This window comes from Ursus arctos, unplaced genomic scaffold (genome assembly GCF_023065955.2).
Source record: "Ursus arctos isolate Adak ecotype North America unplaced genomic scaffold, UrsArc2.0 scaffold_14, whole genome shotgun sequence".
Classification (NCBI taxonomy): Eukaryota; Metazoa; Chordata; class Mammalia; order Carnivora; family Ursidae; genus Ursus; species Ursus arctos.
The window spans coordinates 11,695,865-11,717,615 of NW_026622808.1; the positions used below are offsets into that span (position 1 = coordinate 11,695,865).

At 64.8% G+C, this 21,751-nt stretch overlaps 3 protein-coding genes across 5 annotated transcripts in view; 2 read left to right on the forward strand and 1 right to left on the reverse strand.

The window, feature by feature from the left end:
- Window positions 1–3,280: 3,280 nt before the first annotated feature.
- Window positions 3,281–5,807, forward strand: GGT6 (gamma-glutamyltransferase 6). The gene is made up of 4 exons (XM_026520699.4): window positions 3,281–3,509; window positions 4,087–4,289; window positions 4,376–4,489; window positions 4,774–5,807. Exons 1-4 carry the CDS (start codon window positions 3,364–3,366, stop codon window positions 5,805–5,807), a joined length of 1,497 nt encoding a protein of 498 aa, XP_026376484.2. The 5' UTR covers window positions 3,281–3,363.
- A 1,582-nt stretch (window positions 5,808–7,389) lies between these two features.
- On the forward strand, window positions 7,390–20,452 carry MYBBP1A (MYB binding protein 1a). Its single transcript, XM_026520695.3, has 26 exons — window positions 7,390–7,629; window positions 7,816–7,911; window positions 8,607–8,690; window positions 8,778–8,852; window positions 8,951–9,058; window positions 10,025–10,200; window positions 10,288–10,455; window positions 10,574–10,691; window positions 11,733–12,028; window positions 12,242–12,352; window positions 12,871–12,996; window positions 13,133–13,300; window positions 13,385–13,490; window positions 15,100–15,196; window positions 15,280–15,431; window positions 15,713–15,793; window positions 15,866–16,015; window positions 16,089–16,262; window positions 16,352–16,509; window positions 17,198–17,438; window positions 17,633–17,758; window positions 17,836–17,904; window positions 18,373–18,486; window positions 18,626–18,727; window positions 19,362–19,498; window positions 19,610–20,452. Exons 1-26 carry the CDS (start codon window positions 7,423–7,425, stop codon window positions 20,163–20,165), a joined length of 3,996 nt encoding a protein of 1,331 aa, XP_026376480.2. The 5' UTR covers window positions 7,390–7,422; the 3' UTR covers window positions 20,166–20,452.
- Window positions 20,322–21,751, reverse strand: part of SPNS2 (SPNS lysolipid transporter 2, sphingosine-1-phosphate) — a 30,791-nt gene continuing 29,361 nt past the window's right edge. For all 3 annotated transcript variants that reach the window (XR_008959043.1, XR_007191747.2, XM_048226843.2), the window contains one exon: window positions 20,322–21,717. The gene's annotated coding sequence lies outside the window, so the exon portion shown is untranslated. The remainder of the gene's footprint in view (window positions 21,718–21,751) is intronic.

The following is a 21,751-nucleotide window of genomic DNA, read 5'->3' on the forward strand; positions in this document are numbered from 1 at the left end:
TCACCAGGTGATTCCACTGTGCTTATAAGACTAAGAGAAGGACTGCGTCTTCAGTCCTATACCTCAGACGTAGCCACCTGGGAGTGTGTGCGTGGGGTTGCTGGGTATGAATTTTCCAGACCGCTTTTGCGCTGTGAGATTGAAGCCCTTAAGCACAGAGGAGGTCAAGTGCTTCCTGGACCCAGTTCCAGTGGGAGTGGCGGGAGGAGCGGGTTTTTTGACACCAGCCCGTCTTCTGGCCTCAACTTGTTTCTGACCCTGTGTAGCCAGAGATAGGGTCAGAGTCCACAGGGTAAGGGTTCAGTCCTACAAGACTGTCCCCTCCCCTGCTTCGGACCCCAGTAGCGAGTGAGTTGTTCCCTGTACTTCCACCAAATGGCTATGAATCAGAGGTTCCCACAAACCCCTCCTCAGGTTCGATGAATTAGCTAGAGTGGCTCAAAGCGCTCAGAGAAACACTTCACTCCCTGGATCATCGGTTTATCATAAAAGGACACAACTCAGGGAACAGCAGGTGGAAGAGAGGCCCAGGGCGAGGGGTGGGACGGGGCAGAGCCGCAGTACCCCCTCCAGGAGCCCCACTGTGCCAACCCCCCTGCCCCACCCCCTGGGCCCACCATCCAGAAAGTTCTCTGAGACCGGTCCTGGGTTCTCGTGGAGGCTTCATTACATAGCATGACTCATCAAATCATTGGCTGCTGGTGATTGATTCAACCTCCAGCCCGTCATCCGTCCCCAGAGGTCAGGGGGCGGGACTGGCAGTTCTCCTGGCCTCTAGCCCCCCTTAGGTGGGGTCCAAATGCCACCTCATACACAAGAGGCACCTTTAGGTCTCTCAGCGTTTAGGAAATTGCAAGGGTTTTAGGAGCTCTGCGTGGGAAACAGGAAGGCGAAACCTAGATCTCGTTCTATAAATCACAGCCCCAGGAAGGAGTGTGTCTCTGGAGGGTCCGGGGTGCACTAGGCACCGGCCGAACTGTTTTCAGCATATCTCCTTGTTGGATTCACACCTCGGCTCTGGGGGGACAGATGCTGTCACTTGTGTTTTATAGAAGTGGAGTCAAGACTCCCAGCCGCTAAACCACGTGCCTGCAGTCACGTGGTGAGTCCGTGGCAGAAACTGGACGAGATCCAGGTCTCCTGAAGCCAAGGCCACTCCCAGCCCCTGCAGAGAGGGTGGGCTCCCTGTGCCCGGAGCCATCCAGCCCGAGCACCACGCATTCCCGGGGCCTGTCGAGCATCTGATTGGAGGTTGGCTAAGAGGCAGCTGTGGGGCGTGGGGGACAGTGCTGTCCAGGTCCAGAGCTGCGGGAGTGAGAAAAGCCACAGGAGGACTGAGTCAGGGGAAGGTTGGGTCCCAAAGAGCTCATGAGGCTGTTGCTCTAAGAGCAGAGAAATGTCAGTTCACAGGGGCCAAAGAATCGCATCTGCAGAGCCAAGGGAGCCAGTGCTAGGAGCCCAAGGGCCAGGCTGCGGACGGCAGGACATGGGGGCACCACGGACCTCCACAGTCCCCGACCGCCTTTTCTTAGGAAGGAAGGACTGACCCTCATTCTTGATCATAACCTTTGCTTAGTTTAGGAAATGAAAGCAGATGGTCTTTGCGATTACCCCCCCACACACACACACAAACACACACATGCACCCTTGGCAAAACAAAAAGGAGGCAGCCCTCTGCTGGGATCTCCGTGTGGTTGGTTCGTTTCTTATTGGTCGGAGAGGTCAGAAACCCTGGAAACCAGCTTAGCGTGAGCTGAGGGAAGGTGGGAGACGGGGAAGTGGAGGCAGCGAGTGTCCACGATTTGTTGTAGGTCAGTGCTACTCAAAGTGCGGGTTCCAGGATCACCTGGGAGCTCAGAAGGCAGATTCCCGGGGCCTACCCCACACCCACAGAGTCAAAACTCGGATCTCATGAACTCCCGGTGCACCCTAAGGCAGAGACCACCCCACCTGCTTGCAAAGAGGCCAAGAGAAAGGGGGGTGGCCGAGAGCCACGTGGCATCGGACGGTTTTTGTGATTGTTGTTTCAATGTAGGAACTACTTGAGCTTAAAAAAAAAAACAACAACCTTCGTTTGAAGTAAAATATTCCTCCAGAAAAGAGCCTGTGTCATAAATGCACAGCGGGATGCGTTTCCACAATGAGCACGTTCGGAAAACCCACATCAGACTAAGAAGCGGAGCCTTCCCAGCGTCCCAGAGGCCCTCTCTTCCTCCCCAGTCACCACCTGACCTGTACCCTCGTCCTTTGTGTCCTAGGGGCAGAGAGTGTGCTCTTTCCGCCTGGCCCTGGCCCGCAGCGCTGTCTGTCCCCATGCTGGAGCCCCTGTCCCCGTGCTGGAGAGCAACGTGGGGTTGCCCCGAGTCCGCTTGTGCGTGTGTCTGCTGGCCGTGGACCTAGGAGAGGAGTGTCTGTGGTCTCGCCCCATTCAGATGTTGTTGAGAAGGAACCCGTGGGGAAATCACGAAGCTGCAGGAGAGAAGGGGCCAGTGAGGGTGTGGGGTCCTGGGCCAGCGGAGGCGGGAGCCGGGAGGGGCTGGGGCCAGAACCAGAGGCAGGGAAGGGCTATCCCTTTGCAGTGGGGAGGAGAGAACCCAGCGGGAGTGGGTTTGCAGCTGGGGGTGGCCTCGATGTGGCTGCGAGACGTGGGAGGCAGGGCGGTCCGCTGGGACACATCGGAGGGTCGGGCTTTGAGGCCGGGGAGCTGGAGGTGTGACGTGGTCACGGGGAGATGGGTCAGCACGGGAGATGAGAGCGCTGAGGCTGGGGACCACAGCGTGTCCCACAGCAGCCTTCTGGGCAGTGAGACATTGCCACGGAGCAGATGCCGGGGAATCAGGGTCCCGGCTGTGGGCCCAGGAGGTCTGCAGCGCCCCCTGCTGGGAAAGAGCTACATGCCATGCCACGGAGTCACCCTGCCCACCCTGCAGGCAGCTCCCAGGACGGAGAAGGCTGGGCTCGCCCACAACAGCACCTAGTCACACGCTGAGCCCTGACCCAAGCCACACTGAGTCCCTGACAGGCCGGGGGATCCAGCGGCTGCAACCCCAGCAGACCCGGGACACGCGGGAGTCCTGGCTGGGTCTCGGGCTGCGGCTGTGGTCCCTGGGGCTGGGCTCCTCCCACCTCACTGAGCTGCACCCCCTCACGGGCTCCCCAGCCCTGAAAACCCTAGGCCTGTGCCCCGATGGGGCAGTCTCACACGCAGCCTCCCTGGCCCCGTGCCCTGCCCAGACCTGTTCTAGATTCCACACCACCCTTCCCCAAGGCTGCCTCCACCTCCCACCAGCCAAGCGCAGGCGAGGCCGGCACTCGGCGGGGAAGGCCGGCTCGCCACGGAGCTGGTGTGGGCACTGCGGGGCCATGGAAGCTGTGGCAGGGCCTGTGGTCTACCAGAAGCTGGTGCTCTGGGACCCAAGCTTGGGGTCTGACGAGGAGGAGGAGGAAGAGGAGGAGGAGACATCAGAGCTGGTCGCTCCCTATCCCTGGAGGCCCCAGGACTCTTTGGGGTGAGTCAAGGAGGGGTCTGGGCACCCGGCACCTCAGGCCTGAGGCTGGCAAGTCCCTCCCTCTGGAGGTCCCAAGGTGGGGGCGGAGGACAGACACCCCCATGCTTGGCTCGGCTCCAGGAACTTTCTGGGTGAATGGGGAGAAGCCGGGCTGCAGCCCCAGACCTCCAGGTCTCCACCAATCAGTCCGAGGTCCCAAGCCAGCTGCTCTGTCAAAGGCCGCACCCCCACCCCGGCACAGGAGGCACCTGCTGGGCAGGCTGGAGCCTGGCTACACCTGGCTGGGCCCTGCTCCTCAAGCCAGCCAGCCCACCCCCGGCCTCCCTCCTGCCCAGCTCAGCCCTGCCTCTCCAGCCTCCCCCCCCCCCCCCAGACTCCTCCCTGGCTGTAGTGCTTCCCCAGGCCCCTTCTAATCCCCCTGTCTCATCTACGCTCTGCCAGGAGGCCCTTCTGCTTGGTAGACGTGTGCTCCTCTCACAAGGGAGGCCAGACCTCTTGGGAAATATTCCCTGGGTTCTCTCGGGGCTCTTGGTTGTCCCCCTGCCCCAGCCCCGGCTCAGGACACCACTCTGGGCAGGAGCAAGGTTGGCGGGCTGCCCGGGGCCTGGGCCCGCCTGGTTGCCGCCCTGCTGCTGCTTGCCGTCGGCTTCTCCCTGGCCGCGAGGCAACTCTACACCAGCGGTGATCCTACAGGAAGCCTGGGCTCGGCAGCCCCCCGGCCCGGCGGGCATTCCCACCACCCTGGCGTGTACCACCATGGCGCCATCATCAGCCCTGCAGGTCAGAGCCGGGAGCTGCTCAGGGGAGGGGGGGCCCGGGGCACTGGGCCCAGGCCGCTCCCCAAGACAGTCTCTTCCCTGCCGCAGCCACGTGCTCCCACCTGGGCCAGGAGCTGCTCGTCGCCGGGGGCAACGTCGTGGACGCGGGAGTGGGAGCAGCTCTGTGTCTGGCGGTGGTCCACCCTCACGCCACAGGGCTCGGTGAGTGCCTGCAACCCCACACCTGCCCTGGGACCTGGAACTCAGGCCCGACCTCAGGGCTGCTTAGCGGCAGGACCGAGGACTTAGGCCGTAGCCCCAAGTCTCCCTGTGGGCCCTGCTCCGAGGTGCATGTGATCTTGACCCCCGGACTGGTTAACAACCCCCGTCTCCCGGCCTGCAGAGTGACTCCCAACCTCAGGCTAAGTTAGGGACCCTTCACCTGGGGCTGAGTGACCCTGAGCCCAGGGCCACTGGCTCCTATGTGACCCCTCTATCTCCTCCAGGTGCCATGTTCTGGGGCCTCTTCCACAATAGCACCTCAGGCAGGTCAACTGCCCTGACGTCAGGCCCAGCCCAGACCCTGGCCCCTGGCCTGGGGCTGCCGTCCGCCCTGCCGGCCCTGCGCTTGCTGCACACGCACTTCGGCCGCCTGCCCTGGCCGCGGCTGCTGCTGGGCCCCACCACACTAGCTCAGGAGGGCTTCCTGGTGGACACGGCCCTGGCCGCGGCACTGGCAGCCCGGGGCACAAAGGGCCTCTGTCCACTACTGTGCCACACCGACGGGACCCCCCTGCGCCCCGGGGCCCGAGCCACCAACCCCAAGCTGGCAGGAGTGCTGCACACAGCAGCCCTCACCGCCGCCCCAGCCCTTGCCGGGGACGCCCTACTGAGCCTGCTGCTCAGAGACCTGGGGCTGCAGGGACCCTTGTCTGGGCCCACGCCCACCCTGGAGCCTGCAGTGCAGCTAGCCGTGCCCCAAGGCATCCTGTCCACCACCCCCAGCCCCTCAGCTGGCCCAGAACTTCTGGCAATGCTGGAGGCAGCCCTGCACTCTGGAGGGCCCAGCCCCGACCCCTGCCCACCGCTCCCACAAGCTCCTGTGACCCCTGTGGGCAGTGTCCTGGCCACCATAGACAGCAGTGGCTCCGTGCTCCTTCTCACCTCCTCACTCAACAGCTCCTTTGGCTCTGGACACCTGTCCCCGAGCACTGGGGTTCTACTTAGCAACCTGGTGGCCCAGCCCACAACCAGTGCCTGGGCCTGCCCCCTCATCCTCCATGGCAGCCCGGATGACGCAGAGGCTGACGTGTTGGGGCTGGTGGCTTCAGGAACCCCTGCGGTGGCCAAGGTCATGACTCATGCCCTGCTCAGTCACCTGGCCGGGCCCCAAAGCCAGGCCCAGCACCAGCATCAGCAGGGACTGACACCGAGCACTAGCGTTTGTGGCCAAGGGACCCTGCTCCAGGTGGCTGTCCAGGCCGAGCACACCCACGTCTCCAGCGTCCCCAGTGGCTGCTGCACCTTCCAGGGGTTCTAAGTGGGGGGACGTATCTAGCTGGGGGTGGGAGGGTGGGGGTCTCAAGCCTGGAGGCAGGAGCAGAGCAGACCCAGCAATGGTGAAGTGCATACCGAGTGGGCATGAATTATGTGCTTGCTGCTAGCTCAGGCCACAACCTCTGGCCTGGTCAGTACCCTGGACTCCAGATCTGGCTCTTTTTCAGCTAAGGAAACTGAGGGTATTGGGGAAAGAGCCCCAGGACCCAGGGCCAGCCCTGAGTTCAGATCTAGCTCTGAGAATGTCAGGTAGAAGGGAAGGGTGCCAAGCCCCTGCCTTGGCTGCAGGCCGCAGGGACAGGGCAGGCTGAGCCTGGGGTATGTTTGGCCTCTCTGTCTTCCCCTTCAGGCCACCCTCTCCCGATCTCTCTAAAATGAGCTGGAAACAAAATAAAGACCAAATCTCCTGGATGCCTGTGCCATTCCTGCTTCCCAGTTTCCCATCAGCCCGTGAGGTGCCTGGCGTCGTGGCCTCCCCCCTTGGGCAGCACAGCAGACCCACAGCCAGAGAGGCAGAGCCTGGGCCACTGTCCTCCAGCTTCCCCTGCCTTGCTCACCTCTGCTCCTGGGGCACTATATACATAAGGTCAACATTTGCATCTCACTTCCTGAAACAGACAGCAGAGCAAGGAAGGGGGGAGAGGAGGACCAGGAGGTGCCCCCGGGGCCAAAAGGAGCTGGAGCTGGGGGTGTGGGACTTAAGGGGGGGGTGTTGGCTCTGACATTGCCCGCCTCCCACATTCCCTGGGGCTGGGGTCCCTCCGGACTACACCCGTCCAGAGACAGCTTCTGCAGTCCAGATGCAAGGGTGACCCGCAGCACTCCTCCCTGCCCTTGCAAAAGGCACTTGTGATTTCGTGGAACTCACTTCCCCAGCTCAGTGAACGGCACCACCATCTACCCAGTTACACTGGCCCTCTCTTTCCTTCTCCCCCACATCCATCACCCCTCTACCAGCTCCAGAGTGGCTGGACTCCGGCCTGCTCGACCTGCTCGGTTCACCTTGCTCCAACCCACCTGGGTCTCGAAGCATTCTTCCCGCTTCTCCCTCTGCAATCCCGCAATCCATGCCCCACGCAGCACCAAGTAATCTTTTGAAGGTGTGAATAGGATCAAGGGTTGCCCGTGCACAAAACCCTCCAACTTCCCGGCCGCGCTCAGACTAAAATCCCAGAGTGAGGGGCGCCTCGGTAGCTCCGACGGTTAGGCGTCTGCCTCCGCATGGGGTCTCGATCCCCGGGTCCCGGGATGGAGCCCCGCGAGGGGCTCCCTGCTCAGTGGGGAGCCTGCTTCTCCCTCTCTTCCCCGCTCAGGCTGTCTTCTCGCTATCTCTGTCGCTATCTCTGTCTCTCCCTCTCAAATAAATAAATAAAATCTTTAAAAAGTAATAAAATAAAATGAATACCCCCCCCCCGTGAGTGCACCAGGGCGGGGCTGGCCCCGCCCCAGACCCCGCCCCCAGCCGGCTCGGGCCCGCCCCCAGCCGGCTCGGGCCCGCCCCCAGCCGGCTCGGCCCCGCCCCCGCGGCCGATCCAGTGCGCACGCGCCGCGACCTGACCCGGAAGAGGTCGTCCTCAGAGCCCACGTGTTCGCGGAGCATGGCGGAGATGGAGAGTCGGGGCCTGGCTGAGTCTGTGTCCCCCGGGGGGCGGGCCAAGAGCGGCCCCCGGCCCGCCGACCGTGAGGGCCTGCTGAAGCAGAGCCGCGAGTTCTTGGACTTCTTTTGGGACATCGCGAAGCCGGAGCAGGAGACGCGGCTGGAGGCCACGGAGAAGCTCCTGGACTATCTGCGCGCGAGGCCACAGGTGCGGTGGCGGGGCCGGGGCAGGGGGCTGCGTGCTGCCGGCAGAGAGGCGGCGGCGGCGGCCGGGGGCGCTGGGACTAGGGGCGCGCGGTCGCGGACCGGGGGCCCTGGGTGAGCGCGCTCCGGGGGCGGCGGTGGGCCAGCGCGGGACGACCGTGCTCACTGCTGGCCGCGCTTGGTTCGGCAGGGATCCGAGATGAAGTACGCCCTGAAGCGCCTAATCACCGGGCTCGGGGTCGGGCGAGAAACCGCCCGGCCCTGCTACAGTCTGGCCTTGGCACAGGTGAGGTGGCGGCTCCTGGAAGGGCCCGGCCGTGCTGCTCGGAGCGGGGGGGGGGGGGGGGGGCGGGGCGGACGTCTCAGTTGCAAGCAAAGGCAGGGGTCTGAGCGGTCGTCGGGGTGGCTGGCGTCTGAGCGGAGGCCTGGCGTCCCCACGTGGAGGTGGGAAAGTGTGGAGCCAGGCCTATCTACAGAGAAGCCCAGGCTGGTGGGATAGGCGGGTGAGCAAGTTTTCTTTCTGGGTCCGTGGGTTGAGCAGCCTCTGGGGTACTTTTACTGGTCTCAGTGAGCTCTGCGGTGGGTTAGGGTACCTTTGCAAGGTTCAGGGCTCTCTCCCCTCCAGGGGAACTCAGCTGGTTATAGGCCTCCCCTAAGGCACGTGGGCAGCTGGGAGGGCATTCAAGACCCAGTCCCTAAGGAGCCTCCTTGGGGCAGCTCAACAGGCCGTGGAGACAGAGTGGGAGTCTCAGCCAAAGGAGGTACTTTCCGGAGCCTGGGTGGGCCTGCGGCAGGGAGGCAAGATTGAGCTCCATCTGTTCACACACCAGCACTGTTCAGGGGGCTGAGCCGTTTCAGAGGCACCCAGGGCCTCTGGGCAGAAGTTGAAGGGAGACTTGGGAGGAGGCCGAGGTCTGTTGGGTGGGGCTGGACCTCCCCTCACTGAGCCCCTCTCGCCCTCCTGCTCCAAACCCCCGGCAGCTGTTACAGTCTTTCGAAGACATCCCCTTGTGTAGCGTCTTGCAGCAGATACAAGAGAAACATGACCTGCAGAAAGTTAAGAAGGTGAGAGTTAGTGGCCTTAGGGAGATTGGCAGCCCCGGGGTGGGGTTCCTTGGGCCCTTTTCATTGATGCCTGAAATTTTTTTCTAGGCCATGATGAGACCTGCTCTTTTTGCAAACCTGTTTGGGGTGCTAGCCCTCTTTCAGTCAGGCAGGCTAGTGAAGGTAAGAGCTTTGGGGGCGGGGGTACGTGGACGGGCTTGGGGGTGGTGGGGGACCGTGGCATGCCCTGCTCATAACCCTCTCCCCACTGTGGGCACCAGGACTCCGAGGCACTGATGAAGTCAGTAAAGCTGCTGCAGACCTTGGCCCAGCACTACAACCACTTGCAGGAACAGCCCCAGAAGGCCCTGGTGGACATCCTCTCTGAGGTACGGGCTTATCAGCCGTGGGGCCTCAGGTAGAAACACTGAGGAGAGCAGAGAGGACGTCAACGCTCTCGAACAGCGTTGTCCCATAGTGAGGTGTTTATCGTATTTGAAGTAACGTTTCACACGGAATCAGTGCAGAAGGTGCAGAGGTTTTATGTTCTTCGTACACCGAGTCCCTAGAATCCAGTGTGTTTTGTACTTAGGGTCCATCTCCACTCGGTTTAGTGCATGCCCAGAGCTCAGCGGCTGCCGTATTGGACAGCGTGCTTCTACAACAGCACCTGTCATGTGGCAAGCGTACTAAACACATTTGCCGTTGTCTTGGACAGAGCTGACCCCCAGGGCGCTGCTGTCTTGCTTGGGAAATGGAGGTGGGCTAGTACCCAGAACCCTTTGCTCTTGAGAAAGAGGCAAGGACCTGAATTCAAATCCCAGCTCTCCATTTGGGGCACCTTGTATTAGAGATGAGCTAGTCCCTTGGGGCACCTGGGTGGCTCAGTTGGTTAAGCATCTGTATTTGGCTCAGAGTCCTGGGATCAAGCCCCGTGTCAGGCTTCCTGCTCAGTGGGGGGCCTACTTCTCCCTCTCCCTCTCTTCCTCCCCACCGCTTACACTCACTCTCTGTCGCTCTCTCTAATAAGTAAGTCTTAAAATAAAAAAAAAGCTCGTTCCGAAAAAATCAAGAGGAATAATTAAAAGGGTAGCTAGTTAGCATCAGTGCAGTAATTGTTAAAAAACCCAAGTTCCCAGGACTGGGGGTGGGGTGAGCTTTTTAACAAACTCTTTCTAATGATTCTGGTGCCTACGGGGGTGGGTGGTGGCTGTCCCACCTCAGACTGGCACTTGTGTCACGGCCTCACAGAAGCCTGGCAGGTGGAGCAGGGCCCATAGGGCCCTCTTCACAGGGGAAGTGTCACAGGATGCTGGGAGGGAGTGACCCTCCCCCAACCTGTGTCCCCACCCCAGGTCCCAGAAGCCACGTTGCAGGCGATCCTGCCGAAAGTCCTCAAGGCGGACTTGAATTCAGTGCTGGGCTCCCCTGAGCACCTGGAGCTCTTCCTCTTGGCCCAGCAGAAGGTGCCGGAGAAGCTCAAGGAGCTGATGGGACCAGTCAACCTGTTCTCGGATGAGAACATCCCCAGGTGTGAGGGAAGTGGGAGGATGGGCTCCCCCGGGGCCCCTGTCGTCTGGGCCTGCGCCCCCTGAGTCCCCTCCGCCCCCCTCCCCAGACTGGTGAGTGTCCTGAAGGTGGCGGCCGCCTCCGTGAAGAAGGAGCGCAAGCTGCCCGCCGTGGCTCTGGACCTGCTCCGCCTGTCGCTTCGCGAGGGCAAGTTCTCCCGGTTCTGGAAGGAAGTTGTGGAGCAGGGGCTACTGAAGAAGCAGTTCTGGCCTGCCAGGTGCGTGGGGCGCTGGTGCCCTGCCCCCCTTCCCGGCGTGCTGGTGGGGCGGGCTCGGGCCCCAGACCCCACCCCGCGCGGCCGGGGCTCTGACCAGGCTGTGCCACGCGCCCCTCAGCTACCTGTGCTTCCGCCTGCTGGGCACGGCGCTGCCGCTGCTGTCCAAGGAGCAGCTGCCGCTGGTGATGCGGGGGGACCTGGTCCGGCACTTTGGGGAGCACATGGTCACTGCTAAGGTGGGTACCTCCCCCACCACTGCCAGGGGGCAGCCAGCTTCTTGAGAAGAGGGCAGCTCTTGGCTGCGGCATCCCGGGTCTTCCTGCCTCGGTAGTCCTGCTGGGGAACTCGGTGTCCCTGCCCTCTGGGTCAAGTGAGCTACCTGGGTGCCCACCACCCTTCCCCTCGGAGTGGAGTTTGGCAGGGCCAGCCCTCTAGCCTCAGGCCCCTGAGCAGAGGCCCATCTGGCCAGCGGCCCGGCCAGACCTCCCCAACCCCAGCCGGTGTTAGTGAGCAGAGTCGTCCTGGTGGGTGGCTGCTGAGCACCAAGCGTGGCCCTACGCTGTGCCATGCACCGGACAGGAGAATCAGGTGCTGGCTAGGAGTCCAGGGTTGGGAGCCGGGCTGCCCCCCGGCCCCAGGCCTGCCTCTCCTCTGTGAGACCCGCATCTTCGTCAGACGTTTCGTGAAGATGACAGGCTCAGAGCCCCTGGAGCGCTCACAGTGGGCCTCTGGGTGTGGGTGCTGCCAGCCCCCCGTTCTGGGTGGAGTGGGGGCGGGGAGGCCACACCCACAGCTCCATGTCCCAGAGGCACCACTTGGAATCCTGTGACCCTGGAAAGTTAGTGGCTGGTTTTTTTTGTGCCATGTTCTGTTCATCTGTGAGACGACAGAAGGGGCCCAGGGTGAAGGGCTGTTGTAAAGATGAAACCCACTGCCACATAAAGCCACGTGGTGTGTGGAAAGTGTTCGGTGCTGAGCCCCGCAGTGACACAGCTAGGAGCTGGGCAAGGGGGTTGATGGCCCAGCCTGGACTGTGCTCTGCTGTCCACCCTCCCTGAGCCTGGAACCCAGCCTGTCCTGGGGCGGGAGTGGCTGGATGGCGACTTACCATGTTGCCCAGTGGAAACGTTGGAGCCCCTGGGGGCGGGGGGGGGGGCTCGGCCTGACTCTGGACGAGGCGGGATTTTGCCAAGCCTGTCTCACCTGTTGGGGAAGAGGTGGGCGGGGCCATTGGACCCTCCTGGCTGGTGACCCCGGCGTTGGCCTAACTCTCGCAGCTCCCAAACCAGTTCAAGTTTGCTCCGGAGATGAACGAGTACGTGGGCGCCTTCCTAGAAGGCTGCCGGGACGACCCCGAGCGGCAGTTGGCCGTGGTGGTGGCCTTCACCTGCATCACCAACCAGGGCCTGCCTGTCCTGCCTACGTTCTGGAGGGTCGTGCGGTCCCTGAGTCCCCGTGCCCTCAAGGGCTATGTGGCCTGGCTGCAGAACATGTTTCTCCGGCCCGACCTGGACTCCCTGGTGGACTTCAGCACCAGCAACCAGAAGAAAGCCCAGGATGCCTCGCTGCACGGGTGAGCGGGCATGTGGAGTTCGAGGAGCTGGGCCCTCGTTCCCGTGGACGGCGGCCCCCGGGAGGGGAGGGACGGAGCGGAGCCACAGCTCTCCAGGAAGGCCTGAGTTTCCTCGTATGTTCCGTGCCGGCGGTTGGGGTGGGAGAGCTTGGTGTTCTCATGTCCGAGGTGGGGAGAGCAGTACTGTACCGGTAACCTGGCTCCACCCACCAGGCCTGAGCGAGCTGTGTTCCGGCTGCGGAAGTGGGTCATCCTTCGCCTGGTCAGCATCGTGGACACCTTGCACGCGGAGAAGGAGGACGACGTGATCGAGGAGGTGGCCAGGTGGGACAGGCTCTGCCCCCAGCTCCCCATAGGGACCAAAGAATTGGGCCTCTTGCCTAGTCCTGGTTTGGTGTCCCTGGAGCCAGAAGCCTTGGGGTCGAGTCGCCAGGGGCAGTAGGGCATTTTGCCCTTTAGGCAGAAGGCGGTTCAGGGAATACCCCCCGGGAGCCCATGAGAGGAAAGGGCCCAGGAAGCACAGAGCTGCGGGCGCTGCAGACGCCCGACGTGTCAGGGAGGCCGCGGCGCCGGCCTCGCCTCTGCCGGGTGCTGCTCAGCCCTCGCCGTGGTTTGCAGGGGTTTGCTCCGTGTTCGCAGAGGCTGTAGTGCGGTGTGTTGGGACAGCGCCGCGTCTGCCTCCAAGGGACAGATGCCAGTTCTCTCTGCAGTTCGGGTCAAGTCACATTCAGCCGGAGGTCCAGACTTGGGAAGTGTCCTCCTCCCAGCACCCGCCACCGGGCCCTGGGCGATGCCCTCCTCGGAGGGGGCTGCTGAGACCCGTGGTCTCCCGCTCTCCTCAGGTTTTGTTTCTTCCACTCGTTCTTTGAAACGAAGAAGCCCACGTCCCAGATTCCGGAGACGGAGCAGCAGTTCTCCTTCCCTGTGGAGAGCCGGACCCGGGAGGTGGTCAGCAGCGCCTTCTTCAGGTGGGCCGTGGGAGCCTCGGAGCAGGCAGGGTGTGCAAGCAGGATGGGATGCGAGCGCCAGCGGCAGGGGTGGGCGTGCTGGGGGGTGGCCGTGTCTGCTGGCCCAGCCTGTGACCCCAGCCCTGCCCTTCCCCAGCCTGCTGCAGACCATCAGTACCCAGTTCAGGCAGGCGCCGGAGCAGAGCCAGGACGGGCAGCCCTGGACCCTCCGCCTGGTACAGTTCGCAGACTCGCTGTTGAACCACAGCCGCAACGTGACCCCCCTGACGCCCTTCAGTGCGCAGCAGCGCCAAGCCTGGGACCGGTGAGGGCCTGGGGTGTCCAGGGGGCAGGCGGGCCCCCCGGGGTCGGGGAGCGTCGGCCTGAGAACATGCCCGTGTCACCCCAGGATGCTGCAGACGCTGAAGGAGCTGGAGGCCTGCTCGCCAGAGGCCAAGGCCAAGGCCAAGGCCTTCCAGCTCCTGCTCTTCCTCGTGGGCATCTTCCTCTTCAAGGTATGGGGTCCTGGAGCGGGGGGCCACGGCCTGGGGGCTCTGCAAGTCGAGACTGGCAGTGGGCCTGGCGGGACTGCAGCCCCAGGAAGGGTCACTGTCCGCTTTCTGGGCCTCACTTGCGTGCCGAGCTTTCCACGCAGTGTCTCTTATCCCCGCGATTTTGCGGCGGGCGCTTCCTCCTGTGTGATGGGTGGGGCGACTGGAACTGCGGGCAGAGTGATGTGGCCCAGGCCACACAGCCATGCCTGCGCTCTCCCACGGGCCCCCCCAGACTCACCCTCCTGAGCAGAGGAGGAAGGCGTGGAGGAGAAACTACAGCCTCCGGGAGGGCCTGCTCTGGGCAGACGTGGCCCCACGGGGCGCTCGCGGCTGCTGTAGTCTGCGTGGAATGAGGGCCTCCCCCTTGAACCTTGCCCACCGGCAGCCATGGTGGCGGGTGGGGGTCCGCGCATGTCCCCGTGGCTCCCCAGCATGAGGCTCTGCGCCCCGTGATCGTTACCCATGCATCGGTGGTCCTGTGCCCAATGACAGCGTCTCTAGATGTCTCTGTTGTTCTCTCTGCCCGTAAGCTCTGACCAAATCGGGCTCAGCAACGCTCGACCCTCCGGGCTCCCCCGGCTTCCCTGGCACTGCAGGAGGGCCTTACGCTCTCCGATGCCGCTTTCTGACTATCAGGCTGTGGTCACAGTTTATGCTTCCAGATCTCAGATGCCTTGAGCCCGGCCTGTGGGCAGGTCGTGTGTGTATCTGTCTATCTGTGCGGCGTGCGTGTGCGTGTTGGTGTCTGCGGTGTGTGTCAGTCTGTGTGCGTGTCAGTGTGCGTGTGGTGTGTTTGTGTGCCTGCTGCGTGTGTACATGTCTGTACGTGGGTGTGTCAGTCTGCGGCATGGGTGTGCATGTTGGTCTGCGTATGGCGTGTGTGTGTGCGTGTGTCTCGTGTGTATGCACGCGTCGGTGTGTAGCGTGTGCGTATGTTGGTCTGCAGCGTGTGTGCATGCGTGTATTGTGTGCGTGTTGGTCTGTGTGGCGTGTACGTGTGTCTGTGTGCAGCACGTGTGTGCGTGCATGCACGGGGGCCACAGTGTCCCTTGTGATCCTGGCGTTGGCCCCTGATGGCGGCAGGGCATTGGTGGGTGTGGGACGCACGGAGTGCCCGCCCGCCCCCGGGGCTCCCAGCTTGCTGTGGAGCTGGGTGTCCTGCCCCCTGGATAAAGGGCACCGGGTAGAGGAAGCCATGCGGGAGCGGCGTGCTGTGCCATGAGGGAGGGCTGCCTTTGTGGTCCCAGGATCCCGCAGGCGGTCTTAGGCTCCCCCGACTCCCTGGGTGGTCTGGGCTCACCCCAGCACGATGGGTTAAAAGTGGATTGGAATTAGGTCCAGTGAACAAATCCTGGTCCTTTGTAGTGATGTTGAGGTCAGTTGGGGGGATTTAGCCTCGTCAGGCTCCGCGCCCCTCCAGGCGGCAAGGGGGAAGCTGGGCTCCCTGGCCCCGTGGCGGCCTGTTGGGCACAAAGGCCGTGGGCACCCGGGGTCCTCCCTCCTGGGCGGGAGGGGCTCGGCAAGGCTGCGAGTGGGGCCAGCCCCTGATTCCGTCCTCGCCCTGCCACAGTCGCCGGCAGAGAGCTGCGACCTTCTGGGGGACATTCAGACCTGCATCAAGAAGAGCCTGGTGGAGAAGCCCCGCCGGACCCGCTCCAAGGCCACCGGTGGGTCACTGCCTCCGGGACGGGAGGGCGGGGCACACCCCGGGCCCAGCACGGACCCCAGTCTCAGCCTCTCCCACCTGCAGCCCCCCAGGAGCCGCCGTGGGTGGAGGTGCTGGTGGAGATCCTGCTGGCTCTCCTGGCCCAGCCCAGCCACCTGATGCGCCAGGTGGCCCGGAGTGTGTTCGGCCACATCTGCGCCCACCTGACGCCACGTGCTCTGCAGCTGATCTTGGATGTGAGTTGGGGCGCATGGGGAAACGGGGTGTAGGACGGGGGGCTTGCCCGGCCCCAGGCCTCCCTCATCGTCACTGTAACCCACAGAGCGGGTGGGAGCCTCGCTGGACACGGCCGTGCAGCCCTGCCCCCCAGATTGTGCGGAGGGCTCTCGGTGTGCCCTTCTCTCCCGGGCTCCGTTTTCCTCTCCGAAATGGGGGCCTTTTGGCCAAGACAGGGCCCGGTCAGGGGAGGATAGAGGGTCTGCGGCAACGGTTGGGTCAGTTGTCGGGGTATGTTCAGGTGCTGAACCCCGAGAAGAGCCAGGAGGAGGACAGCGTGGTGGTCACGGACGATTCCGAGAAGCAGCTGGACAGCGGGGAGGTGCGTGTCAGGGGCGGGGCGGGCGGACGCCGGGTGGGGGGCGACAGGAGGCATAACGCGGGGACCCCGCAGGATAAGAGCTCGGACAGCGAGGACGACAGGCACTCAGCCAGTGAGGACGACAGCGACGAGGAGGACAGCGCCGAGGAGGACCGGGACGGGGACGTGGACCAGGGCTTCCGGGAGCAGCTCATGGCCGTGCTGCAGGCGGGGAAGGCGCTGGTGAGCGGCGGGGGAGGCGGGAGGCCCTGTGCCTGCAGGCGGCGGCTGGCTGCTCAGCGGCGTCCGTCCCCAGGGTGCGGTGGACGGTGAGGACGACGACGAGGAGCTGGGGGACGAGGCCATGATGGCCCTGGACCAGAACCTCGCCAGCCTCTTTGCCGAGCAAAAGCTGCGCATCCAGGCCCGGAAGGACGAGAAGAAGAAGCTGCAGAAGGAGAAGGTGCTCCGGCGAGACTTCCAGATCCGGGTGAGCGCGAGAACCACCGGCACCGCTGTGGGCCTCCCCCCGCCCCTGCGCACACCGCGCACCCACTGACGTGCCCGTCCCGGCCCCAGGTGCTGGACCTGATCGAGGTGCTGGTGACCAAGCAGCCCGAGAACCCGCTGGTGCTGGAGCTGCTGGAGCCCCTGCTGGACGTCATCCGGCGGAGCATGCGCACCAGCAGCTCCAAGCAGGAGCAGGACCTCCTGCACAAGACGGCCCGCATCTTCACGTGAGTGCCAGGCCGTCCGCACGGTCTTGAGGTACCAGGGAAGGCCCCCTGGGAGAGCCGTCACGTTCCCCAGGCCTGGAGGTCGCGGGCCGAGGAGCAGGCTGTGTCCCGACGGGGACCGGTCAGACGCAGGTGGAGCAGAGCCTCGGACCAGCGCCCAGCGGTGTTCTCTGCGAGGGTTCTGGCGGGGCTGCTCCGCCTCTGGGAACAGGCGGTGGTCAGGCTGTGCGGGATCGGGGGCCCTGCAGGAAGGAGGGTGTAGGGGTGGGGGCGCAGACCTGCCTTCCCGAGCACGGACGTGGCCCGGGGACTTGAGGTCCCGAGCAAACGTCACAGAGCTGGCAGAGCGGGACAGACCGCGCACCCCCCGACCTGTCTCCTGGCCAGCCCCAGGTCGCGCTTGCTTGGCTAGCTGTCCCTGCCGCCTGCCAGGGTCGAGTTTGTTGAGTGACCTAGTTCTCGTGCCCTGAGCACCGCAGACCTGAGTCTTAGGGCCTGGAGGCCACCGTTCCACGGGAGTCAGGTTTGCCCGTGGGGCAGGCGCAGCCCCGGGCCTGGCCCTGCCGCCGTGGCCTGGGTTCGTCGCCCTGCCTGTGAGTGGGTCTCACGTACCCCCCGGGGGCTGGCTCTGCTCGGCGGGGAGGGGGACGAGGACGTGTGGTGACCACCTCTCCCCCGGGCCCTACAGACACCACCTGTGCCGCTCCCGGCACTACTGCCACGACCTGGGCCGCGGCGTGGGGTCTCTGTATGCGCAGGTGGAGCGGCTGGTGCAGCAGGCCGGCCGCCAGGCCGACGCCTCCGTCTCCCTGTACCACTTCAACGCGGCACTCTACCTGCTCCGCGTCCTAAAGGGCAACGCCGCCGACGCCGGTGTCGGCAAGACCCCGAAGAAGCAGAAAGCCGGCCCCAAGCCCAAGGGCCCGGAGGTGAGTGGGCCCTGGCCCGGGAAGGCTCGGCCGCTGGGAGCCCAGCAGGGCTGCGGGCCGGGACCGCCTGCCCGTTTCATGGAGGGGGGTGGAGGCCGCGACTCCCGGGACCCGGCTCTCGGCCCGCGGAGGGCGGCCCCGGCCCTGCCCCACTGCCCTCTCCCCGGCATCACGTGGGCACTCTCACGGCGCAGGCTGCCGGCTGCTTGGATCTGAGCCTCGTGACCCCGATCTACTCGTCAGCGCTGACCTCCTTCCTGACCAGGCGCAACAGCCCGCTGACCGTGCCCATGTTCCTCAGCCTCTTCTCCCGGCACCCGGTGAGCGTCGGGCTGGCCCGCCCCCGGCCCCCTCTCGGCCCAGGCCCCAGCTCACTGCCCCGTCATTCCCTCCGTAGGTGCTCTGTAAGAGCCTGCTCCCCGTCGTGATCCAGCACGTGACGGGCCAGGCACGGCCCCGCCACCAGGTAGGGACTTCCCGGATCCCAGCCCCGGGCCTGTCGGAATTACCCGCATGACTCGCCTTTGGCCGGGTGTTTGGGAGGCCCTGGAGGTGCCCCGGCCAGGGTAGACCCACTCCTGCCCCTTTGACCTGGCCGGCAGCTGCCCTGCCATCGGCACAGGGTCACCATCAGGAGGGGAAGCTTCGCCCCCACCACTGCCACCCCCTGTGGCCTGAACCCTGAGCTCCTTAATGTCCACACTCGGACCTGGCCATTCTCCGGGGCCGGGCTGACGGGCAGGTCAGGGTGGGTGGGATGGGGGCTGGTGAGGCTGCAGGAGGGTGAGCTGATGAGCGGGCCAGGCACTGTCCCCCGCTGGACCCAGAGCTGCCGTGACAGGCAGGCCCGTGGGGTCCGCCTGTGGCTCCCTGAGCTTCGGGGCTGTGCACTGAGGCTCCCGTGGCCACAACCCCCCCCCCCCCCCCCCCGCAGGCCCAAGCCTGCGTGCTGCTGCAGAAGGCCTTGCCCGTGCGGGAGCTGCGGCTGTGCTTTGAGGACCCCGAGTGGGAGCAGCTGGTCAGCCAGATCCTGGGGAAGGTCACGGAGGTAAGGGCTGTGGGGTCCCTGCCCACATTGCCGTCCGGAGTGGGTCTCCGGGCCCCTGGGCCTCAGCTGGGTCTGGGCTGCCCCCACAGGGACGTTCCCTCTCCCGGGGCTTTGCGTTGAGTGGGCGTCTCCTGTCTAGAACCTGCGGACGCTGGGTGAGGCCCAGACCAAGTCGGAGCAGCAGAGAGAGCTGTCCTCCTTGGGCCTGCTCAACACGCTCTTCAGGACTGTCCACCAGGAGGTGGGTGACCAGGCAGCCAGAGGAACCAGTCCCCGCACAGACTGGCGGGCGGGTGGGCGAGCCGGGGTGGGGGGAGGGTGCACCCGCCCCACGGGGGGGGTCTTGGCAGGCAGGTGCCTGGGCCCAGGGAGCGCTGGGCACATGGAGGGAGGTGCTCGTGGGGAGGTAGTTCCCCGGTCCGGCCCAGGAGGGAAGGCCTGGGAGTCCTTAGCAGGTGCCACGGGGAGGAGACGTCCGGGCCAAGAGCGCGTGGGCCACAGGCATACCCCGGGAGCAGCCCCCCGAGCAGCAGTGAAGAGCCGGGAGGGGCTGTTCTAGGGCCAGTGGGTTTCAGATATAACCCCTTCAGTGCGTGGAGGGAGGGCCAGCAGGAAGGAGGGCTTTGAGCGGAGGGAGGCCTGAGTGGGGAGCAAGGAGAAGGGGTTGGGCCTTCTGCCTGTGGGCGGCGGGAGCGACCGTGGTACTGACCGTGGTACCCGGGGCTCTTCCCTCCAAGGTGAGGGAGGCGTGACGCACAGGCAGCAGGGACGGCCCAGCGTCCGCCAGGGGCGAGGGTGGGAGGACGGGGGACCCAGAGCCGGGCAGAGGCCCTGTTTCCTGTCACTGCCGCAGCCACAGTGTCCCTGCCCCGCAGAAGCTGACCGTGGACCTGAGCGCCGTGCTGGGTGTGCTGCAGAGCCGGCAGGAGAGCCTGCAGCAGGGGGAGCGCCCGGCTGGCTCCAGCCGCCTCTGCGATCTCTACTGGCAGGCCATGAAAGCCCTCGGAGTCCAGTAGGTCCTGGGAGGGGCTGGGGAGACCCTCGTGCTGCACGCGCTCTCATGGGGGTGCCCCGGGGTGGGAGCGCCCCGCTGGACACTACCTCACTGGGCACTTTCTTCTAGGCGCCCCAAGTCTGAGAAGAAGGATGCCAAGGAAGGCCCCAGCGTCACGCAGAGCCCCGTTAGCACGAAGAGGAAGAAAAAGGGGTTCTTGCCCGAGACCAAGAAGCGTAAGAAGCACAAGCCAGAGGCTGCAGTGCCAGAGGAGGACGCCAAGGCCGCTGTCTCCGGGGGGGACCAGCCTCCCAGCACCGGCAAGAAGAGGAGAAACAGGCGGAAGGCCCGGGGGCCAGCGCAGGCCAATGGGACGCCTGCTACCAAGAGGCCGCCCCCAGACGCCACCAGCCCCAGCCCCAGCGCTCCTGCCAAGACCCCGAAGCTGAAGAAAAAGCGGAGGCTGTCCCAGGTGAACGGAGCCACGCCCGTGTCCCCCGTGGCGCCTGCCGGCAAAAAGCAGCCTTTGAAGGATCTGCCGGAGAAGGGGGTGTCCGGCAAGTCGCCGCAGTCCGCGCTACCGCGGAAGAAGGCCAGGTTGTCTTTGGTCAGCAAGAGCCCCAGCCTCCTCCAGAGCGGGGCCAAAAGGAAGAAGGCCTCGCTCAAGAAGGCCAGGAAGCCCTGAGTGCACGCCCAGCCCCCACCCGGAGACCCGTGTTTCCACCGCGTGCAGTACCAGCGCCCGGCACTGGGGGGAGCGCGTCTGCAGTCCCCTTGCCGCGCCCCGCGGGGGCCCTGTGTCCCCCACCCCAGGCTGCTCAGCCCTGGGAGCCAGCGCGGCGTCCTTTAAATAGGTTTATTCCTTCATTTACAAGAGGAATATATTTGGCTTCTCTTAAGACTCTGAGATTCACAATCAGCAGCCCTAAAAAATAAAGGAGCAGTTTGGCTTCCGGAAGGAAGAGGAGGCAACACTTGGACCTGGTTCTTGTACAACAAGAAAACATCGCTGGGGCCCCCGTGGAGGCCGGGGTGGTCTTGCGGGTCCCGCCCCCTCGCAGGTGCCCCAGAGCTTGGTGAGGAGTGGCTGTTCCCTAGCTTGCACGCGCTGAAGCCACGCCAGCTGCTAACTACAGGGCGGAGCGTCGTCTGGGCCGGCTCTCGGGGTCCCCTGCGGCCACCTCGATTCCAGCCAGTGTGCGGGGAGCGCGTGTGGAGCGGGGATAGGGGGAGCTCCGCCCGGGGGGCCGGGGTCAGGTATGTGCGGACGGCGGTGTGGGGGCGGCAGGCTGGGGAAGGGCCCCAAGTGCCTCGGCAGCCGGCATGGGGTGCAGGCTTCGACCTCTGGGCCCTTCCCAGCGACAGGAAGCCTCGCGGGGTGGCTGCTTCCTCTGGCAGCCGGAGCCCTGGCTCCTGCCCTGCGGGTTCCGGGAAGAGTCCCCTGGGCCCTGCCTCTGGAAAGGGCCCAGCCTGGGGGCAGGAGTCTGTTCCAGGCTGCTGGGGTGGGGGGGCGTGGAGGCAGGCGGCCCCCGGAGCTCAGGTCTGGGGGCACAGGTGGGGTGCAGCTGCCGCCAGGGCCTTCACCCCTGGAGATGCCAGCTCCCCAGCGGATAGCCCCACTGGGGTGAGGGGGGACCTGCAGGCAGAGAGCCGGCCAGGCAGCAGAGACTAGCGTCCTCTGGGGGAACCAGCCAGGCTGGGAAGCGCCGCCCAGTCACGGGCCCCTGGCTCTGCCCAGTTGAGTCCATCATCCCCAAGGTCGTCGTCGTCCCCACATCCCAGAGCCTAAAGTACTGCCCTGAGGCCTGGACCACCTCCTCCCTGTAGTCCAGGAGTCGCCGGGTTTTCAGAGCTGCCATGTGGGGAAGTCCAGCCGCCTGGCCCCACGCTCTGGGGAGGGCAGAGGCTTGCCTGGGACCCCGTAAGGTGGGGACAGGCCATGCTCTCCCCACATACCCGGTGGGGGCTGTCCTTGTCCCGGGCCCCAGGGGGTCTGCAGCCTGGCCCTGGGGCTGGGAGTCTGTCCAGCCGCGCAGCTCCCCCAGACACAGCCTTCCACGCTAGTTGAGGACACAGCCTCTTGGAGCCATGGCCACTCCACAGCCCCAGACCAGAGAGGGTGGGTGCCCAGCCTTGGGTCACACAGAAAGCTTCGAGACTGTCCAGGAGGGCTGGGATGCCGTGGGACGCCTCCCAAGTAGGCTGACAATGAGGGCTCTTCGCGGTCCCAGAGGCACCTAGAAAGAGGGGCCAGGTCTCAGGGGCCCTTGG